Genomic DNA, 21,452 nt, shown 5'->3' with positions numbered 1-21,452 from the left:
CGGCGGCGGCGTCGACAGCGGCGGCGGCGGGCGGGGTCCTGCGCCGCGCGTGAAGCCTCGTCCGCGCCCCGTCCGCGACGAGACGCCAGCGGGCTCCGAGCCTCGGACTGGCGGAGCCCGACTCTGTAAGTAGTCGCCTGGGGGGCGCAGGGCAGAGCCGGAAAAGTTCGCGCCGCCGCCGCCCCTTTGTTCTCGCGGCTCGCCGGCCCCTCCCCCACCCGGCCACCCGCACGCGGCGACCGCGGCGGCGACGACTACGAGGACAGCGGGACTGGGGCGCGCGGGGCTGGGCGGCGGCCGCGGCCAGGCGGGAAGTTGGGGCGGCGGGCGGCCGAGGGAGCGGGGCGCCAAGTTCCGGCGTCCGTGCGGAGGCCAACTTGGATTCGCGCTCCGCGGGCGCCCACGGCGCCCGGCCCCTCGAGGACTCTCTCAGTCCCCGGGTCCCCCAGATTCATCTTTTAATTCCCGACGGCGGACAGTGCGGAATTTGGGATGCGCTTGTTGGTTTTCTCTTTGCTTTGTACCGGTCGGAAAGGGGTGAGTAGATCGCGGTGCTTGGAGAACGTCAGACCCCCCCTCCACCCGTTTCCTGACCGCTTGAGTTCTACAAGTTGCAGGGTAGCTCTGGGTTCTCGCCCTGGCGAGTTTTTTTGTTTTGTTTTGTTTTGTTTTTCTTTTGGTTTGGTTTAAAAGATGGAACGCTGAGGAGTGCGACTGTTTCTTTGAGCAAAAAATTAACCACGCACTGCAGCTCTGCCTGTTGGATACAGGCAGACTTACTTCAAGTCTTTGCAACCAGGAGCATAGGCCTTGCGGGCTGCAAGCGCGAATGTTAATCAAGTGCCGGGCGAGCGGCATACTTCTCCACACACTGATTGAAAGCAGGGACGTAACTGTCTCCTCAACCACACCCGTCCCCACAGGAAGTAAGACTATCAGTGTCATCTTTGATTAGGAAAGATAAGTACACCCTGGACTACTACTTTATAGGAGGTGGCCTTTATAGGCTGTGTAGCCACAAACGAAACAAAAACTTTTAAATGCCCCTATCTGTACCGTAGAAAATGTTACTATTGCTCAAGTGCTTTTACTTTGTATTTAGTACGTTTTAGCGATTTTGATTTTGCTTATTTGAGATTAAGTTTTTAGTGCAGTGAGGGCAGGCAGTACCTATGGATTTGTTGCAAGTTTCCATAAAGTTCTTCCTGTGAGATCTACGCCATTTTTCTCTTAACCCTTACCTGTTAGAATCTGGGTGAGATCAAGTATGACAGTTCAGGCAAAAAGAAAAAGTTGCAAGTAGTATTTAAAACCTGTCTTCAGAACCATTGTGGTGGGTTTTGCTTCTTAATACACAGTAGGTGTGGTGGACCTGAGCCTCCATTCCTGTGTGGCATGCCAGTCATAAAGCATTTCACATGCCATAATCACTTAGGTTCAAGATTGTTACCTGCTGTAAATCCTGAATCCAATTTTTAAAGCATACCTGATAATGTCTTTTTCTTATACACATTTTATAAGTTCTTGGTTTTATCAGATGATCTCTTTAAAACACATTTCTTGAATAAGCACTGGCCTGGCAAGTGCAAGGGTTTGAGTTCAATCCTCAGTTCCACCAAAAATAAAAAAAAATAAAAAAAAAAATAAAACACATTTCTTTCTCTGTGTGGTTTTTAGTTCAAACACTGTACAAAAAATAATAAGCTTTCAGATATTGAGTTCTTAAAATTGTTTAAGAATGGGAACACCTTGAATAGGAAAAAAATGGAGAAGTATATAGTCACTTAGAGGCACATTTCTTAGGGGACGTTTTGTTTTCATTTTTTAAGTTGATGAAAATATTATCCATCGTGGAATTAAATTGCTCACTATTAAAAGTAAAAACTTGTACAAAGCTCAGTGCTTAATATGTAGGAGAATTTATTTGCTAGCATGAATTTTTAATTTCATTTAATAATCACAGTTTCCTGTGCTGATCATACTTTGAGTCTCCAGTTATGTAACTCAAATTGAACTTGTTTTATATGGATGCCATTTGGAGCAGTGGTTTTAGAAAAAAAAAATGAGGTAAAGTACTTAGGGGATATTTTAGTTTTAATTTTAACATAGAAAAATGGTTTCTCCACTGGCATGGTTAGTTTATTGTGGCAGTATGTGAGAAATTACCCATTGGCTGTTAGCCAATCAGATTTCAAATACTACTGATGCAAAGATGAACCTGTGTCAAGCTCAACATAGATTTGTATTGCATTGCCAGACTGGCAGTCTATAATCTAATTATTGGGTATGCTTTTCAGTGCCTGAGCAGAAAGCACACATTATGTTCCTTGTCAGTACTCTGCCTGGCAGTAGAACTAAGATTCAAATGTCACTGTCCCTGATGAATAGAATTTCAGAGCAATTTATTTGATTCTGAGTTCTTAAGAGGGAGAGTATTAATCTCAAGTAATAGGCATGCTTTTTTAAAAACAAAAAATAAGTTGTAAGTATTGCTACCAAACACAATTTTTAAAATATATTCAAGTTTTTATGCAGTAGATGATATAAAAGTAACATTAGGATTTTTAAGCAAAAGTAGAACATGGATGTGGACCTAAGTGCACTGGTTAGTGTTGCAGTGAAAAAGGCCCACACTTCTTTATATGCTTAAAGAATATATTAACATAGCAGTGTGGGGATGGAAGATACAGCCCTCCTCCTCATTAGTACTATTAGTACATAAAACTGAATTGAACTTAGACAACTCTTTGATGGAATCATGGCAGGTATAATGCTAAGTAGAAGAGCATTTTACATCTTCACTTTAACCTTTATCAAGTGCAAAAAGAATGCTGTTTACACTAAATAATAGTTCTCTTTTGAAGTATTTAATAACTATGATTTGTCTTCCTAGAATCTTCTTCCCTCTCTATTTTTTCTTCGACTACCAAAGATCCCAGCATAAATATTGTTTCTTTAAAAGAATTCCTTGAGAGCTCAGATGACGTTAAGTCCTGTTAGTATACTCTGTCATATCACTTCTCATAGTTTGTAATTACCTCACTCTTTATACAAAGGTTAGCTCAATGTCTATGAGTTACAGAAAGAGCAGGGCCCATGTCTGTTTTGATCACTGCAGCATAACTCGAGGGTCTTTCATAGAAATCTGATTAATAAATGCTACTAATTATTCGTTGAATGAAAGTGCTGTTGTTAGAGGTTCTCATGAAAGATTTTGTTAAGGTAGGAATTAAAGTGATGAGGTGAGGGGAAGTGCCTGAGAAGAGGTAGATCTGTTTATAATACCAGAAACCCCCATCTAAGTGTCACCTTCTGTGCAATAAATGGGCAAACTGGGTTTAAGAGACTTTGTTATTCTTTCAGTATAATTTCAGTTTCAATGATGACAGATCTGCAAGCACATTTGAATGGGATACATAATAGCTCCCCAAAATAATATTTGAGGTATTAAAAAAATCACTTCTACAAAATTATATATAGCTTATTAAGAAGTTATCACTAGTTCTGGCAAGTAGTCAACTGTATTATTAGACAATTACTGTTATTTGATTAATATTAATTGACAATATGTACTTCATTGGCAGACATGTCATAACAAATTATTGCTCTTTAACATAACAATATACTTTGAAGACTTTTCATACAGAATTACTCAAACGTATTTTACTACTTTATTATGACATTTCAGATTTTTACCACTACTCAAGTTAGATAAGTTACAAAGCTCATTCTCTAAAGTGATAGCCTGTGCAGTTGTTAGGTTGTTCTGCGTGAAAAGCAGTAGTAGAAAAAACAATGGGTTTGGAGGTGGGAACACTTTAAGTTGGTTCCATCACTTATTAGCTATATTGCTGTAGGCAAGAAAAAATCTGGTTCCATTTCTGTAAAACAAAGCTGAATCTCTTGGGAGTAGTGCAAGGATTTAATGAAGGATCATATCTCACTTGCAGAGTTTAGCATGAAGGGGAGGCTTGTTAGTTCCTTTAATTCCTTCAAAAATAGCTAAAACTTATTGAACAGTTTGAACAGTTACAGTATTACTAAGTAGTGTTCTAGATGGGGACTTTACATGCAAAAGCTCCATATTGGTGATGTGTCTAGGTACTGCTATCGCCTCAGCTTCTCTTTTCTGCAGTAATGTTGAATAAAACCAGTTCTTCTGGTTTCAGATACTTGAAGATCACCTACTCATTTGATTTTATTAAGCATATACAATTATTTATCATACACTTTTTTCATCTTTATATTTGTCCCCATGCCCCATTCTAAAAATCTATAGCTCCAAAAATATAGACCATAGAAATAAACATAATATGGATGTAAGTCAACTAATAATAAATATATAGATCTATACTGATGGGTTCTAAGTGCCTAGAGGGTTTAGATTTGCACTGATTCTTTATTTATTATTTTTATTTTATTTTATTTTTTGTGTATGTACGTGCAGGGTCTCACTAAGCAGCTCGGACTTGTAGTGGCCCTCCTGTTTTCAGCTTTGCCAGGGCTGAGATTACAGGCATGCGCCACAACGCCCAGACTCAGTCGCTGGCTCATTGTGCCCTGGAGTGGGGCTGGCCTAGCACATGGTGCCAGGGATTGATCCCCAGCCCCTGCACTTGCCTAAGCAGGTGCATAGTCCACTGAGCTATCTCGCTGGCCCTTACACTGATTCTTTTAGTCAACTATAATGTTTACAGCTTATGTTAAGCTCTTGGGTTCATAACTCCTCATGAGTAGCTTCCAAGTCAGTGTTTCCTCATTTGTTTGTTGTACGTTGAATTTGATGAAACTAAATGCAAAGGCTTATGTTTATCCTTGTCAGGTTTCACTTTAATTTTAGTTTATTTCTCTTGGGTTTCTTCAGCCCGAAGACTTTTATAAGCATATCATTTGTGTTCTTATTACCTCGTACACAATTTTTTTTAAAAAGGTAAGGTGCAGAATTCCAATGTCTGCCTCTAAAGATGTATTTAAATTGCCGGCTTCCCAACTGTACTAACTTCCAATTGATTTGAGCCACACATTTACAGATAGTGGAAAACCATCCCAAATACAGTTTCTGTCAGAAAACACCTGCCCCTGCTTCCAAACACTTATGCATATATGTACAAACATACACTCTGTGGCTTTGATAATTAGTGGCTTTGGGTAAGTCCTTTAAGCTCTGAACTTCTGTTTTCTAAACTATAAAATGGGTTGTTGTGAGGATTAAATGAGATAGTACAAAATTCATAGAACATTGTCTGTCAGGTAATAAGAGCTCAGTGGTGTAAACTGTTATGTTTTATTTAAGAAGCCTAACAGTTACTCTTTTCCAAGTTGGAAGTGTAGTGGAATTGACATTACTTCTTTGATTTGAATTCAGGTTGACATTTAGTGCTCATTATATTTCTCTAGTCATTCACAAATTATTTGCTTCATAACCTATTCTTAAATTTGTCCTGAGGATTTACTAACTTAAATATCTAATTTCTAAAATTTAATCACCCACTTCCCCAGCCTCCGTACTTGAAGAAACCCTGCCTAACTACAAGTTGTGATCACTGCTCTCATTCTGAGTTTTTTCTCCAACATTTTTGGATTCAGCTTAGTGAAACACTTGCTCAGTGCCATAACTTTGGAAATGAGTGTGTGTGGGCCCAGAGACTTGAATACATATAACCATTTCAGTCTCTCATATTCTGAAGCAGGTTTCAGTTCTCAGTGCTTTTCTGCAACTTTGTTTAAAACCTTTTAGAGAAGATAAGCAAATAGAAGTTGAGCAATTTTGTGTCTGTGTGATCTCTCAACCTTAGCAACATCCTTTCTGAGCAGTGATTTTCAGTTCCTATTCTCTTAGAGAACTGGTATGTTATTGTGGAGACAGTGCTGGGCAGCAGTGTGAAACCTGAGTTATGATTCCAACTCCACCATTTCATAGCCAGGTGATAAGTTGCATTACTGCCTGTAGTGTAGTGTGTTCATCTGCAAAAATGGTAGTATTTCCCTGTCAACTCACAAACAAGTATCAAGAGATACATAATGTGAAATATTTATAAAACTGCCAAGTGCTGTGTAATGTAAGATGAAATAGCAGTAATTTAGTTGAAAGTAACTTTAAATGCTTTTATCTTTAAACAAGTTTTTCCTACCTTTTCTTATTTTTAATACCACCATATTTTTATTTTTTGCTCTTCATATTTGTCTTAATTTAGCCACATTAATTTCTTTGCAGAGAGAAGTCACACAAGATGTTTCACTTTTTTGTCCTTGGCATTCTTTATGGGTACGCAGATAACATTTAAAAGGATCGGGCTCTTGAAGGTCATTTTACTTAGCCATGTAGGGTCATACCTACACACTTTTTTCTTTTTGAACTGTGCTTTTATTATCAATAGTGGCCTCTTTCCTACTGAGATCCTTATGATGAGGTCACTTTCTCTCAAATTCTATTATAAATAGGTCTACTTTCATATTTCTTTGTTGGCTACATAACCAACAGTCTAAACCTGTGTCCTTAGCTGTCTCAAAGGATTTTTCAGTAAAGCAAGTCAGGAGTCATATTTTGGTAGAATAAGATTTTCAGTATATACTTTAAAAAGAGTGTGTCTGTATTAGGAAATTATACATATTTTATATGGCTGGATAGTACATATTTTATACCTGTGATTATGTTAGTTTTACTTTTTTGTCCATTATGTTTTCTATTTTTGTCATAATTCAGTTGCATGATGTGGAATACAAATGTTTGCTCCTCATTAACTTAAATTTTTTTCTTAAAGTTTTACAAGTGACTAAGTAATACTAGGAATATTTTTCCAAGCAGGAGGCTCTGTATGAAATTACATGTCATAAAAAATGGTTGATTAAAAATGGCTACCTATTAGGATGTATTAGTGAAATGTGATTATAACCAAAAGATACCATGTAGCTATAGGGAGGCTTATATTTTTAAATTGTCAAGTGGACATAAAGTATATTTAAAACCTTTCTGAAAATTCCTTCTAGGCTGACAGCATTTCACAGAGCATCAACCTTTCTTGATGGACCCTTTTATCAAATGAAATATGCTTGTACTATTTGTAAAAGCTTTTTATCTCATCATAGAAAAACTTCAAACCACCCCCCAAGTGAAAATGAGGACATTTAAGAAGCTCATTTAAGTAGTGGATATTAAGATAGTCCATCAAATCATTAACCAAAGGGTAAATATTGAATAGATTAATCCCAATACTGTTTTTTATCCAGGAAGATTTCATCTTGAGAGAAAAACAACATTGTTTTCTGAAATGAAAAGAGAGAGACAAGAACAAGCATAAAAGAAAGTAGGTGAAGATTATAGTACATAAACAATGCTCCTGAAGATACTCAAGTGATGTGAAATCCTTCAGAAATCCCTGGTTTTGGCCCTAAAGACAGGACTCTTTGATGGAACTCATTAAGAGAAGTAGGGCCTTTTGTTCATTCAAACCACAGTGACAGAATTTGTTATCGTTGGCATGAGTGGCTTAATAGAGGATATAAAGAAACTTTCATCTAAATCCAAAAATAGTCATTTTTGTGCTGTTCTTACTTTGAAAACCTCTGTATAACCATTTAAAAAGAATTGACAACTATTTTTAAAGATTAAAGAAAGGCAGATGTCTGCAAATAATTCCCCTCCATCAGCCCAGAAGTCTGTATTACCTGGAACAATTCCTGCTGTGCTTCCAACTTCTCCGTGTTCAAGTCCTAAGACAGGATTCTCTGCCCGACTCTCTAATGGCAGCTTCAGCGCACCATCTCTCACCAACTCCAGAGGCTCTGTGCATACAGTTTCATTTCTGCTGCAGATTGGCCTCACACGGGAGAGTGTTACCATTGAAGCCCAGGAACTGTCTTTATCTGCTGTCAAGGATCTTGTGTGCTCCATTGTTTATCAAAAGGTACTGTGCAAGCTATTTATATCAGTGGCTTTTCTAATTAATAGTTTCTAATGCTACTCTATAAATTATTCATGTTAAAAATGAGATAACATATGGATCCATCAGTAATTCATATCCTGATTATGAGCATGTTTGGAAGCATTTCAATAGTGTATGAACCAAAAATCTGAAATTTCAGAATCTTAATTGGAACCTATAGCATATTCTACATTGAAAGTATCACTTATCCCAGCATTAAAATACCACTATTTGTCTCTTAAAAACAGAAGATCTATAAAATCCAGGGGGAATAAAAAATCTTAAATTGTTTTTGGAGAAAAGTCAGGAGATAGAAGGACCTAAGACACTGAAAAGGTACCTTTCCAAAAATTTGGCACACAGCAGTAGCCCAACTCTACACCTTGTGCTTATAAGTGGTCTGTGCTTTGCCTTTTCTTTTAGATTTCCTTTGATTTTAGGTTCTGATTAGTTTTAGAGAGGTTCAAGAATCTACTTAAAATACCATGTTAATGGGCTGGAGGAGATAGCTCAGTAGTCTAATCACCTGCCTGACAAGCCCAAGGACCCATGTTCAATCCCCAATACCACATGCATGCCTGCATGCTGTGTGGGCCACTGAAGCCAATTGGGCGTGGTGGCGCGCGCCTGTAATCCCAGTGCTGGCGAGGCTAAGACAGGAGGATCACTACGAGTGTGAGCTGTGTAGTGAGACCCTGTAATAAATAAATAAGTAGGTTTTTGGTTTCTTTTTTTTTTTAAATGTATTTGGTTGTTACAGAGTCTCACTATGCAACCTAGACTTGTAGTGTTTCTCCTGTTTTCAGTCTCCCCAGCACTGGGATTACAGGTGTATACCACCATGCCCACACTCTCTGGGGGCATGGCTGGTGCGGTATGTGGTGCCAGGGATCAAACGTTGGTCCCTGTGCTTGCCTAAGCAGGTGCTTTAGTCCGCTAAGCTGTCTCACTGGCCCAAAAGATATTTTTAAAAAACGTATTAATATAGGAGCACACTCTCTTTTAAAAAAAAAAAATGGGTAAATCAGTTTTGAAAGTATGACACAGTATTTGAAAATTCAAAGTGGTTTTATTTTGTTTCCTATCAGTTCATCTTCTACCCTGCATCATGCCAGTTTTTAAATAATTTAAGTTAAATGTCTTTAATCTTGGTGGGTGAAGTAGTAGGTTTTTTTATTTACTATGAACTATATATGGGTTATGTGAGTTGGTTATTTTATTTTTAATGGGCCAACCATGTTTCAGATTTGCTTTAAGTAAATTTGTACATTTTCTGCTTGTAAAAAATTGTCTTAGATTAATACAGTTAAGTTTAGATTCTTAGTATTTCTAGTTCCTTGTCCCTTATTGTTTGTCATTATCTTCTGATTTAAAAATAATTATGAATACAAAAATGTTGAATAGTTGGAACTATATAGTTAGAAAATGACATACAGCCAGTTGTGTATTAACAGTGACTTATCCTAATGTTACCTAAAATAAAAAATACTTTAGTAGGTTCATAGAGCCATCTTTTAGTATCTTTGGTTTTAGTTTCCCTTTCATTACACATACAGAGGTTTTTCACACTTTTGCAAATAGGTTGTAACTTTTTAAAGGTAATATTTAAACTTAAATATAATATGTGACTTAAATGTTAGGCCTTTTTATTTGAAGTCTTAGAAACTCTTAACCAATATTTTGATGAATCTTTTATTTTCAGTGTTTGGTATTTTAAATTATTCTTTTTTTGTTTGTTTTGTTGGGTGGTGGTGGTGTTTTGAGATAGGGTCTTGCTATGTAGTATAGGCTGGCTTTGAACTCATTTATGTAGTCCAGGGTGGCCGTGAACTCATGGCAATCCTTCTGCCTTATCCTCCCACGTGCAGAGATTACAGGCATGTGCCAGCATGTCTGGTTTACTTCTGTTTTTTAATTAACAAGAACATTGTATTTACATGTACAACATGTTTTAAAATGTTATATATTGTATAATGGCTGTATTGAGCTAATGAACTTTACCTACTCATTTACTTCAACTGATTCATTTATTTCTTACATAGCCATATACTGATTTAGCCCTCTACAGGATTGTAGAATTAGCTATATTAGTTAGTGGGTGACTTTAGCTAAGTGATTTTTAATTTTCTGAATCACAGTTTGCAGATCTGTCAAATCACTGAGTTCTGATGATTTCTACTATATAATTCTCAGTGTGAAACTCCAAATCAAATTTAATCTGAATTTGATCCCTCGCTGCTAAAAGCAAGAAAATGAAAAAGGAATTTCAAGAGGTAGATGATCTTTTTGCGTTCTAACTGGAAAGAAATCTTAAGGGGACAGCTTTGATTCTGGGGTTTTACAGAATGCCTTCATGAATTGTAACTCATCTGGGAGATGAAAAAACGATGTCAGATGTTCTTTTCTTTTTACATTCTCTCTCATCTTAGCTTGTTGAGTCATTTATCTGTTTTCCTTACCTATACTTGTATGATTCCAGACTAACTCCCAGGACTCTGAAATAATTGGTTGAGTGGTTGTCTCATTTGCTCTTCTCTCGATACTGAGACAAAATACCCAACACCCAAAACTAAGGAAGGAAAGGTTTGTTTAGCTCACAGTGGAGGTTTCAAGCCATACTCAGCTGGCTCCAAGGCAGAGTGGTACATGGCACAGAGCAGCTTTCCATGGGTGGCAAAGAGCAAGAGCAAAGGGAGGTGCAGTAGCTCAGGCAACTTGCAAGCCTCCCCTCCTCACATTGTAATGCAGATTACTTGCCCTGGGTGGTGCAGCACTACTCCCACAATAATCAATCACAAACTCCAGAAGCCGTCCCATGGCTGCATGAGGCATGGGGGAACAACTAAACATAAACCATGACAGTGGTATTTGGAAATTATTGTGAATCTCTCAAAGATGTCATGTGAAGGGGGAGTCATATCTTTCAAGTTAATAGAGATGATGATTCCCCCCATCAGTAAGTGCTGCAAATTTTTAAAATAATGAAGATAGTTTACATGAATAGTAATAGCTATTGTATATTGAGTGGTTATTGTATAGTTGATTCTGTTCTCATCACTATATACATACTTTATTCATTCTTTACAGCATCACTGAGGCAAGTACATTCATGTAAGAAAACTGAAGCATGAAGAAATTAAATAATTTTCCAAAGTATTCAACAGTAAGAATTCATAGTTCAAGTTTCAAGTTGTGTTCCAACTAACCATACTGTTTTTCTGTTATCAAGCGTTGCATATTTGTGAAGTGCCTTCCAGTTAAGCATACAGTATACTCAGTAACCACAGAATATAGTTCTTATGAGGCTAACTACTGTGTGTACTGATCCCTGCTATAACAAACTAAATTAAGTAGTTCTTCATAAGAATTGGCATTTAAAACTCTAGAAGGTACCTAACGTTTTTACGTATTATTTGATGGTTTGATTTCATGGATTTGCCTGCTCTTTTTATTGCTTTCTTAGTAATCTTAATTACCGAGAATCTTCAAAACACAACAGCACTGGTAGGGAGCAAGAGATAAGAGCTCAGTGACACAGCACCTGGCAAGAGCAAGGTCCTGAGTTAGAGTCCCTGTATAAATAAACAAATATTTTTTAAAAATACAGTTCTACCAGTTAAACAGAAGACCCAATGCTATTATGGGCTACTGGACTCTTTTAGAATATTTTGCTGAGTTTACACACCTATAATATTCAATAGATGGATCTTAACAAAAACAGGGGCTACAGATGAATGTCCATTTTGTATCTGTGTATTCAAAGTGGTTGGGATAGATATATAGTTACATTCTGTTAATGAATAGAGTGATTTGTTCTAATGGAGTTTGTAAATAGGATCACAGGTTCGCATCTTGTACACCAATTAACCACTAAGAAGAATATATGCAGTGTATTATTTGTTGAAAAATAAAAAAAAAATAAAATAAATAAAAATAAAAAAAATACAGCACTAGCTAGGTTTTAAAAAATACGTTAATCATACAGTGACGCTGCTTTTAAAACCCTATAATATAGCAAGGGAAACAGGTTCACCAGCATAAAACATGAACATTAGCAAGTGAAATTAAAAAGTTTCTCAGATTGATGAAGAATGTAGAAGGCTTCACACAGACAATAACATTAAATCTTATACTTAAGCATGAGCAAGATTTCAATAATGTGGGAGTTGAGAAAGCACAAGGATCAGGATAAGCAAAGATTTGGAAAGGGGAGAAGAAAATAGGATAACTGGTAACATTTATTGACTACGTGCTCTGTCAGGAGCTTTATAACATTTAGTTTAATTCATGCAACAGTCTGTGATAAATCTCAAACTTTAATCGCCTGGGAATTCTATACTTTGAATCAATAGGTTTGTTGAAGATACGCATTTCTAACATGTTAGCTGGTCGTGTTGATGCTCCTTTTGCCATAGACCATACTGAATTAGAAGGGTGTGTATGGTCTCTATTCAGTGAAAAGAGGGAATTGGAATTTTAAGGACATTTAAGTTACTTGCTAAAAGTCTGATTTTAGGGCTGGGGCTCACTGCTCTAAGCTTGCCTGGCAAGCACAAGGACCCGAGTTCAATCCCTGGTATCACATGCCATGCCAGCTCAAGAATACCATTCGAGCCCCATAACCAGGTGTGGTGGTACATGCCTGCATTCCCAGTGCTGGGGAGTTTGAGACAGGAGGATCACTATGAGTCTGAACTGTATAGCAAAACCCTGTATCTAATTAACTAATTAATTAATTTTAAAAACATTTAAGTCCAATTTTATTTTATTTTTATTTATTTATTTATTTATTTATTTATTTTTTTGGTGGAACCAGGGATTGAACTCAGACCCTTGAGCTTGCCAGGGAAGCGCTTATTCTACTGAGCCATCTCCCTGACCCCTTAAGTCCAGTTTTAAACACAGGTCAACCAGCTCAAAGATTTTTACACTGTTCCCTATCATGTGTCAATGAAAAATTTCATACTTGAGATACGATTAATGTTTTTGGTATAGCAAAGTAAGATGATCATTTCAGTTTTGTAAAGTTAAATATGGAAGCTGAATATGAGGTGAAGTAGGAAGATCACTATAACGATGGCTTGAATTGAAACATTTGGAGAATGAAAGCATAACTTAGGTAATATGTGACATTGTATTGGGTATGAATATAAAAGAAGAGCAAGGGTGAAAGATGGCCAGTTTGTGTTGTTGAAGAATGGTAATGCCGGTAACCAACACAGAAAATCTAGAAAGAAAAGAAAGGTTTTCCTGGTGGAAATAATGGTATTTATTTTTATCAAGCTTTAATAAGATAAGAGTTCCTGTATTCTGAAAATGTTTAGGACAGTTCAAAGAGTGTTCACTTAAGATTTTGCACAGGGATATACCCTGGGATCCTTTTGCTGTACTTGACTTTTACAGTATACTCATTATTCAAGAAAGAACCCCCTCCCCAAAAGAAGACCTGGCATCCCAGCTCTTTTGTTAACAAAAAAGGTTAAAAGATGATGAAAAGATCTTTCAGTGTAGAGGATCTGAGAAGAGACCATTAACAATGAAAAGCCAAAGGCCCACCTTACTTTTCAATTAGGGGAGCATGACTACCTGAATTATAAATTTAATTATAATGATGCTAGATGTAGATTACATGTTTGTTCTACACTTTAGCTTTCCCAGAGTTACCAAAATATTAGTAATAATTAACCTCAGACATGAGAGATAGAATGTGTGATCTCAGATCAGAAAATTTAGTTTGTAAATGTGTAAGATTTATTAAAATACCATTTTGTTGATCCATGGTAGAAATTGTGGGATTATTTGAAGTATTTCGTAGCTATCCCTGCCCCAGCCTCCTGCCCCTCAAAAAAGACTTTTTCGGGTGAATGTGAAGATCGCTACTATGTATAGATGATGAAAAAACAGAATAGTGCAGATTCTGTTATATTGTATGTTGTGAAAGTATACACACTAACATATATTTATGCATGTATATATGCAAAAGTAGTATTTATTTTTAAAACATCTCGGTGATCTAAAATGAATGGCTATTATGAATGGTTAATAGATTTATAAATTATTTTATTGGGTAAGATTAGATTTTTTTGTTGATTTATTTTCTGGTTCTTTACACAGTAAGTCATGTATATATGTTTTGTTTTTTCTCCCTTAAGTTCTAGTTTTATAAGTTCTTTATATTTTAAAATTCATATTTGACATCATGTAGTTTACCTATTATAAAATCATACAGTTTAAGTTCATTAGTCTGATGAGTTTTAATAATTGTATACAGTAATATATAGTTGTGTCATCACTGATGATACAGATTATAAAGTATTTCCTTTACACTTTAAATCTCTTATACTTTTGCTGTCGGACTCTTCCCTTCACTCTTGGCCCTGAGCAACTGCTACTCTGCATACTTCCAATATAATTTCATTTCTAAATTTTCATATAGGTGACCTCTTATAGTTCTGTGTTTTGCTGTACACAGGAACAGGCATTGGAGTGCCCTGCTTCCCAAAGAAGCTATGTGGTCTTCTGTCTTTTCTTTCACTTAGCACAATCTTTTATTGGAATTTATTCATTTATTTATGTTTCAGCGGTTCCTTTTTAATGCTGAACTAGCCCATTTTATGGACTTACCACAATTTCTTCATTTATTACTTGACCAACAGAGTTGTTTCTAAGTTGGTCTGTTGTGCATAAAGGTTCTGTCAGCATTCCCTTAGAAATCTATTTAAAAATGTTTGCATTTCTCATGAGTACTTACTATAATTAGGTTGGGTTATATGATAGACACATATTCATATGATATTGAGAAACTTTTCTGAAATAGATGTACCTTTTCCTTATCAGCTCCACAACCTTGCTAACCCTTTGTTTTATCAGTCTCTAATTTACCCTCTCTGGTTGGTGTGTAGTAATACCTCTTTCTGATTTTGATTTGTATTTCCTTAATGATTAATAATACATGTTTGGGGCCAGTGAGATAGCTCAGCAGACTTAAGTGCCTGCTTAGGCAAGTGTAGAGAACGAGTTTGATCCCTGACACCACATGCATCACCTGCCCTGTCCCCAGGCACACTGAGTCAGCACCGAGACCCAGCGTGGTGGTGCATGCCTGTAGTCCCAGCACTGGGGAGGCTGTGTAGTGAGACCTTGTACCAAATACATAAAAATAGTGATAATAATAATAATACATGTTTGCATGGGCCTGCCATTTATGTTTTCTCTGAGGAAGTTTACAAATTATCTTATTATTGAGTGTAAAAGTGCTTCACATCTTTTTTGTTTACTGTATACTGACATTATATATACTTATGCAGTACAAAGTGACGTTATGATTTACAATACAATATGGAATGATAATATCAGGTTTATGTATCCAACCCTTCAGATGAGAACATTTAAAAAAGCAATTGTGAAATATACAATACTCAGCTGTTAGCTGTATCTGTGTGCAGTTGTCACATTTTTCAGTAGGCTTAAAAAAATCAAACTTAGTCCTCTTGTCTAATGAAACTTTGACTGTCGTCTTCCCCATTTCCTCCACCCCTTGGCATCAGGTAACTAACCATCCACCAGTTTACTCTCTGCTTCTTGTAATTCACTTGCTTTAGATTATACATGTAAGTGACTTATTTTACTTAGCATAATGTTCTCCAGTTTTACTCATCTTGTTGCAAATGACAGTATCTCTTCCATTTGTAAGCCTGAATAGTACTCCCATGTGCATATATGCATACTGTATTTACATTAACCTTTCATTCATTGACTTAGTTTGACTCCATAACTTGGCTGTTGTGAATAGCGCTGCAGTGAACATGGCAGTACAGACATCTTTCGACATACTTCTTCCTTCCTTCGTTCCTTCCTTCCATCCTTCCTTTTTTCATGTCTTCATTTCCTGTTTCTGTTCTTTTTTTTTCCATTCTTTCATCTTGTAGATTGAACTATTAGGGCTTTGCCACATGTTAAGCGTGCACTGTACCATTAACCTGCACCCACAATCTCATTGTAAGGAGGAGCATATGTATAACTGTGTCAAAATTTGCTATTTGCTTAGAATTTGTCCCTTTTTTTCTTGGGGGCTTTTCTTCCATTTGTGACATAATTCCTTTTATCACCACTGCAGTTCTTTATTATATAGTCTCTGAAATTTCTTTTAGCAATTGCTTTGTACAAGGGTCAGCAGCCTATATTCATTGGCCAAATGTGTTCCCCTATATGTTTTGATAAGTTGTGAGAACATAGCATGCTCATTACATATTGTCTATGACTACTTTTATTTTACAATAGTAGCATTTTGTAGATGACCCATCAACCCTAAAATATTAGTTCTGGCATTTTACAGAGAATGCTTGAAAACCCCTACTCTAGTTTATGTACGCTGTATCTTTAACATCCTAGAGTATCTTCAGACAATATCATAACCACCTTATGTATAGTACATTTGTATACATTACATTATATTTCTATTTTTTTCTATTATCAGTGCTATTATCATAGTCATAGTAGTAATGTTCTAAAGTCACTGCAAACACTGAATTAGCAAATACTAAACCATTGTTCCTAGTTGAAATACAAAGTTAGATTCCTGCAGGCCTTTGTCAGTCCAAGAAACACATTTTTTTGTGTATTTCTGTTTAAAGATACCTTATTTTGTATACACTGATTTATTAATGTTATACTCATGGTTACTAGCTCTGTAACTCATGCTACAATAAAACTTGCTTAATTGATTTTTATTTTTATTTTTTATGTATTTAGTATAGGGTCTATAGGATCTCACTACACAGATGGAACTCAGTGATCCTCCTGTTTTTCACTTCCCAAGTGCTGGGATTATAGGCGTGCACCACCATGCCGTCTCAATCACCATCTCAACATGCCTTGGGCAAGGCCAGGGCCAGCAGGGCACATGGGATTAAACCCCAGTCCCTGCGTCTGCCTAAGCAGGTGCTTTAATCCGCTGAGCTATCTGGTAGCCCTAAACCTTAATTTAGCCAGAGTTCAGAACCTTTAGTCTAATAGAATTTGACAAACTTAAGGATCAAATAAATAATAATCTGAAGATTGGCTTTTCAAATACATAAAATTGTATGTTTCATTATATGAACTTGCCATCTCATTTTACACATATTGAAAATGTCCATTTTAATCTTATAATTTGAAAATTTAGTGAGGTTCCTCTCTGGTTATAAGTTAATATGATAGCTGATTTTAGATACAAAATAAATGCTACTAACTTCCCTTTTGTAACTGCCAGTATGTAGAGCACTAAATAATAGGATAAAACCATCCCTTTCCTAGTTGTGTTTACCTGCTATGGCTTTGCTTCAGTTGAACAAATATTTAAAGTGCACATGTTTTGTTGAATCACTTTGCTAAATGCTGTGGAGGCTCCTAAGATGAGAGACACATTTCCAGCCTGTAATGCTTATGTTCTAGAAAAGATGAATAAATGTCAGGTTACTGTGATATAAATTAGATCTTGAGATGCCATGAAAAAAGGTATAAAATCCTAAAATGATTCAGACAGTTATTGCTCATTGAGGAATTATGAAAACATGTTTTAAACTGTACTTCTTGCTTTTGCTATTATCAACTATGATATACCACCTGAGGAAATAAATCTCAGCCATGGATAAAACACAGTAAGTTTTACATCCTCTGTAGTCAGTATAAAAGTAGAAACCCCTCTGTGCACTTACAGATTCTTTTTCATGGTTAAATGAATAGATTTTGTGATTTTTACTTTCTAGAAGTGTTGTAAATTTTATGTGAGCCACATTTAGTTATTCATGAACTTTATGGTGATGTCTGCCTCTCTTGTTCCCCTCAAGGTAGCTGGACAAACAATTATATTGCAGGTAAAGGAAATAATGATTGCTAATATAAGGTGTTATTGAAAGATTACTCATAAAATATACTGATGATTCCCAAGGCATATCTGTGGTCTAGATTACTTTCCTTAGCTGCAAACATAATAAATGACGTCTCATTAACTGTTTGTGCTCATTATTCCTCTGCTTTGAATACTCTCCATTTTAGCCTCTACTTAGACTTGGAGCAAATCTTTTTCTGAACACACGCTATATCTACACCATTATATTTTAACATTCATTGTGCATATTGTAATTGTCTCTTCACGTGATTGCATGTATTGTAAAACTGGAACCAGATATGGCCATAGTAAGTTTTCAGCAAATATTTATGGATGTATAAAAAAATCCATAAGAAACAATATATTACAGTTAAAAATGTGAATTATCAGTCAAGCTGGGGTTTGGCTCTACCACTTACTTAGATCATGTAACCTTAGTTTCTTACCTGAAAAATGAAATTAAGGGGCTGGTGAGATGGCTCAGTGGTCTAAAGCACCTACTTAGAACAAGCTTAGCAAAGCACCGCGGTTCAATCCCCCAGCACCACATGCCAGCCAGCCCCGCCCCCTGGTGGGCTGAGCTGGCCACACACACACACACACACACACACACACACACACACACACATAAATAAAAAATTAAAAAAAAAAAAGTTAAAAAAAAATGAAATTAAAACTAGCATTCATCCCTTCTGGGGTTTTTAGGGGCAGAGACAGAGAGAGAACTTCTCTATGGATATATAATTATTTGTTTCTAAAACAGTCCAGCACTTAACACATAGTAATTATACAATAAATGTTAGTTTATCAATAATATTACTTATTAAATTATTAGAGTATTACTTATTAGCCTCAGCTTAGTGGTTTCCAAACTTAAAGAAAAAAATAAACCACTGTGCTATGAGAGCCTTTCCGATTGAAAATACCTTAGTTAAAAAAAAAAAAAAAAATGAATATACCTTAGTCATTGGTGATCTAGAAATGACTGAATGCTGCTACCATTTGTTTTTGTTAACTTTTGGTTTTGTGCTTTATGGAGTAGACATGTATGTCAGAATTTATTTCTTGCAGTCTTGAAGACAATTGATTTCTCTTGATCTGTATGAGTAAATTATTCACAGTTGTCTATTAGCTTTACCAATGTTCTTGTGTGTGTAGAAAATTAGAGGTTAATGGTATATCAGTTATATGATTTACTTAATCTTTTGAGCTGCATGTGAAATCTTGTGACTTTTAGAATATTATATTCCTCAAGGTATGATACGTTTTATATTAATGGTGATTGCTTTTATGTGACTTCAAAATCTCATAATTTTAAGGCCGGCCAAATAGTTTAGCTGATTAAAGCGCCTGAAAGCAGGTGCAGGGGCCAGGAGTTCTATCCGCAGGCCTGCCGTGCCAGCCCCACCCCTGGGGCGCACTGAGACGGCAAATGAGACTGAGCATGGTGGCACATGTCTGTAATCCCAGCACTTGGGAGGCTGTAAAACAGGAGAATCACTACAAGTTCAATCTAGTAGTGAGACCCTAAACACCCTGAAGACCCTTCCCTAAAATACAAAAAAAATAATAATCTCGTAATTTTTTAATTCAGTTGATTTAAACAATTACTGTTGCTGATCAGTCAAGTGAATAAGCATGCTTTTTTGTATTTCTATGCCTTTAGGGTGTTATGTAATTTAATTTAATTTAATTTTCTTTATTTTTTTGTAGATTTGTTTTTATTGACTGAGATTTAGGGCATGGAATGGGAAATGTCACCTTGGGACACTCCCCACTCCTGCCTCCAGGGAATGTCCATTCTAATCCTCTTGGGATGTTCTTTGAAGCTTTTTTTTTTTTTTTCTCGATACTGCCCTTGCTGGCAGCAACCTCCTCAGGCCCACTACTGCAAAGAGAAGACGAAATCTTCACCTAAGGAGGAAACAGGAGGTGAACCAGAAGAGGCAGCCAGAAGTGTCCCCAAGAAAAAAAGAAAATTTTCCTCCAAGGAAGAGCCAGTCAGTAGCGTAATTTTTAATTTTTTTTTTTTTTTTAATGTGTTTGGTACAGGGTCTCACTGCACAGCTCCAACTCGCAGTGATCCTCCTCAGCTTTCAGCCTCCCCAGCACTAGGCGTACAGGCATGCACCACCACTCCCAGTCTCAGTGGCCTGCTCACCGTTCCTTGGGTGGCGTGACATGTTTTGGTGGGAATCAAACCCCAGTCCCTGTTCTTGCCTGAGCAGGAGCTTAGTCTGCTGAGCTATCTCACTGACCTGTGTTATGTAATTTAATGAAATGGAGGTATTTCTCCACCTTATACTGTTTCCAAGAATTAAACTTACAGAAAGAGCCTGCAGAACAACTGTAGAGGGCTAGAAACACTTAAATGAGGTTATATAAGATCTTTTAGTATCACAAGAGGGACAGTAAAACTAACCAAAAATATGTAACTGTGTACTTTAGGAAAACGATTAAAAGTATTGATATCATCTCCAATTGATAAACTAAATATAAATAAAATTTTTAAGTTTGAAATTTCTAAAAAGAATTTATAAATACAGTGATTATCTTACGTTCCTGAAAAAGGAGACTGATACATAATTTGTATTTCCAAAACTATTTTTCCCATTAAAGATCTTACTGAGAATCTTATTACCCTGGAAGTGTTATTCTAAAATTTATCTGACATTTTTCTAAAGTTGGCAAGATCATTAATTTTTTTATTTATTCATTTATTGCCTTTTTGAGACAGGGTTTTCCTGTGCAATTCAGGCTGGCCTTGAACCCACTTGGTAGCCCCGGATGGCCTCAGACTCACAGTGATCCTCCTGCCACAGCCTCCCTCCTCAGTGCTGGGATTACAGGCATGTGCCACCATGCCCAGCAGGATCATTAATTTTAAAATCTGAAAAATATGGAAAAGAAAAAAGAGCCACAGTAATTGAGATTATATACTACTTTAATGGGAATAGATCAGGCCATGATAAATTTTAGTTATATGTCAAAGAAAGAATGGTGGAGGTTCTTCTTCTAAAAATGTCGTTTATAAAGTGAGTTTTAAGCAGTCAAAGGAGTACTAACACAGATTTTCACCTCGACACCAAGGTAAATTGCAGAGAAATTAAAACTCAGATCAAAGGCAAATGAGTATGAAATGAAATTAACTATCTAATTTTAAACAATACAATAACTCATCAATAAAAGGAAACACTGGGGAAAATAACAGTTTGCAGGTTTTATTGTTCAAAATTATAAATGTGGAAAATAATGTAAACAAAAGTAAGCCTCTAGAAATATTATATAAGGCTAGTATTTTTTCATTCTAGAAAGGGCTCAGTATTGGTAAGAAAAACAGTGATCTAAATATTTGGTCAAATGATTTTCAAATATATTTCACAAAAAAACTAGCAAGCATATAGGGAAGTTCTTATATTACTTTTAAAATAAATACAGATTAAGTATCATGTTCAGTTAGTAAAAACGAAAAAAAATAGTTCTGGATGGGGGACATACAACAAAATCTCAAATAGAAAATAATGGTTTGAAGCTTAAATTAATAGCTATACTCTAGCAAGGATAACATGAACACAGTGAGGGTTTTTTTTTTAATTGTAAGAAAATACCTCTTTAACCAACAAATCATTTCTAGTTGAGTTTTGCTAAAAACTTGGAAATGA

At 36.3% G+C, this 21,452-nt stretch overlaps 1 protein-coding gene across 4 annotated transcripts in view; it reads left to right on the top strand.

Moving 5' to 3' along the window:
- Positions 1-6: 6 nt before the first annotated feature.
- Positions 7-21,452, top strand: part of Prkd3 (protein kinase D3) — a 69,157-nt gene continuing 47,711 nt past the window's right edge. For 2 of the 4 annotated variants that reach the window (XM_004627618.2, XM_004627617.2), the window contains exons 1-2: positions 7-125; positions 6,988-7,904. In XM_004627618.2, coding sequence (XP_004627675.1) covers positions 7,620-7,904 — 285 coding nt within the window. In that variant the 5' untranslated portion in view covers positions 7-125; positions 6,988-7,619. Of the gene's footprint in view, positions 126-343; positions 538-6,987; positions 7,905-21,452 lie in introns of those variants that run through there. The other 2 variants (XM_023711200.1, XM_023711199.1) reach the window with 2 other exon arrangements.

Source organism: Octodon degus, unplaced genomic scaffold (assembly GCF_000260255.1).
Source record: "Octodon degus isolate 3935 unplaced genomic scaffold, OctDeg1.0 scaffold00020, whole genome shotgun sequence".
Lineage (NCBI taxonomy): Eukaryota > Metazoa > Chordata > Mammalia > Rodentia > Octodontidae > Octodon > Octodon degus.
The sequence above is the reverse complement of the archived record's forward strand: the minus strand, read 5'-3'. Positions and strand labels throughout refer to the sequence as shown.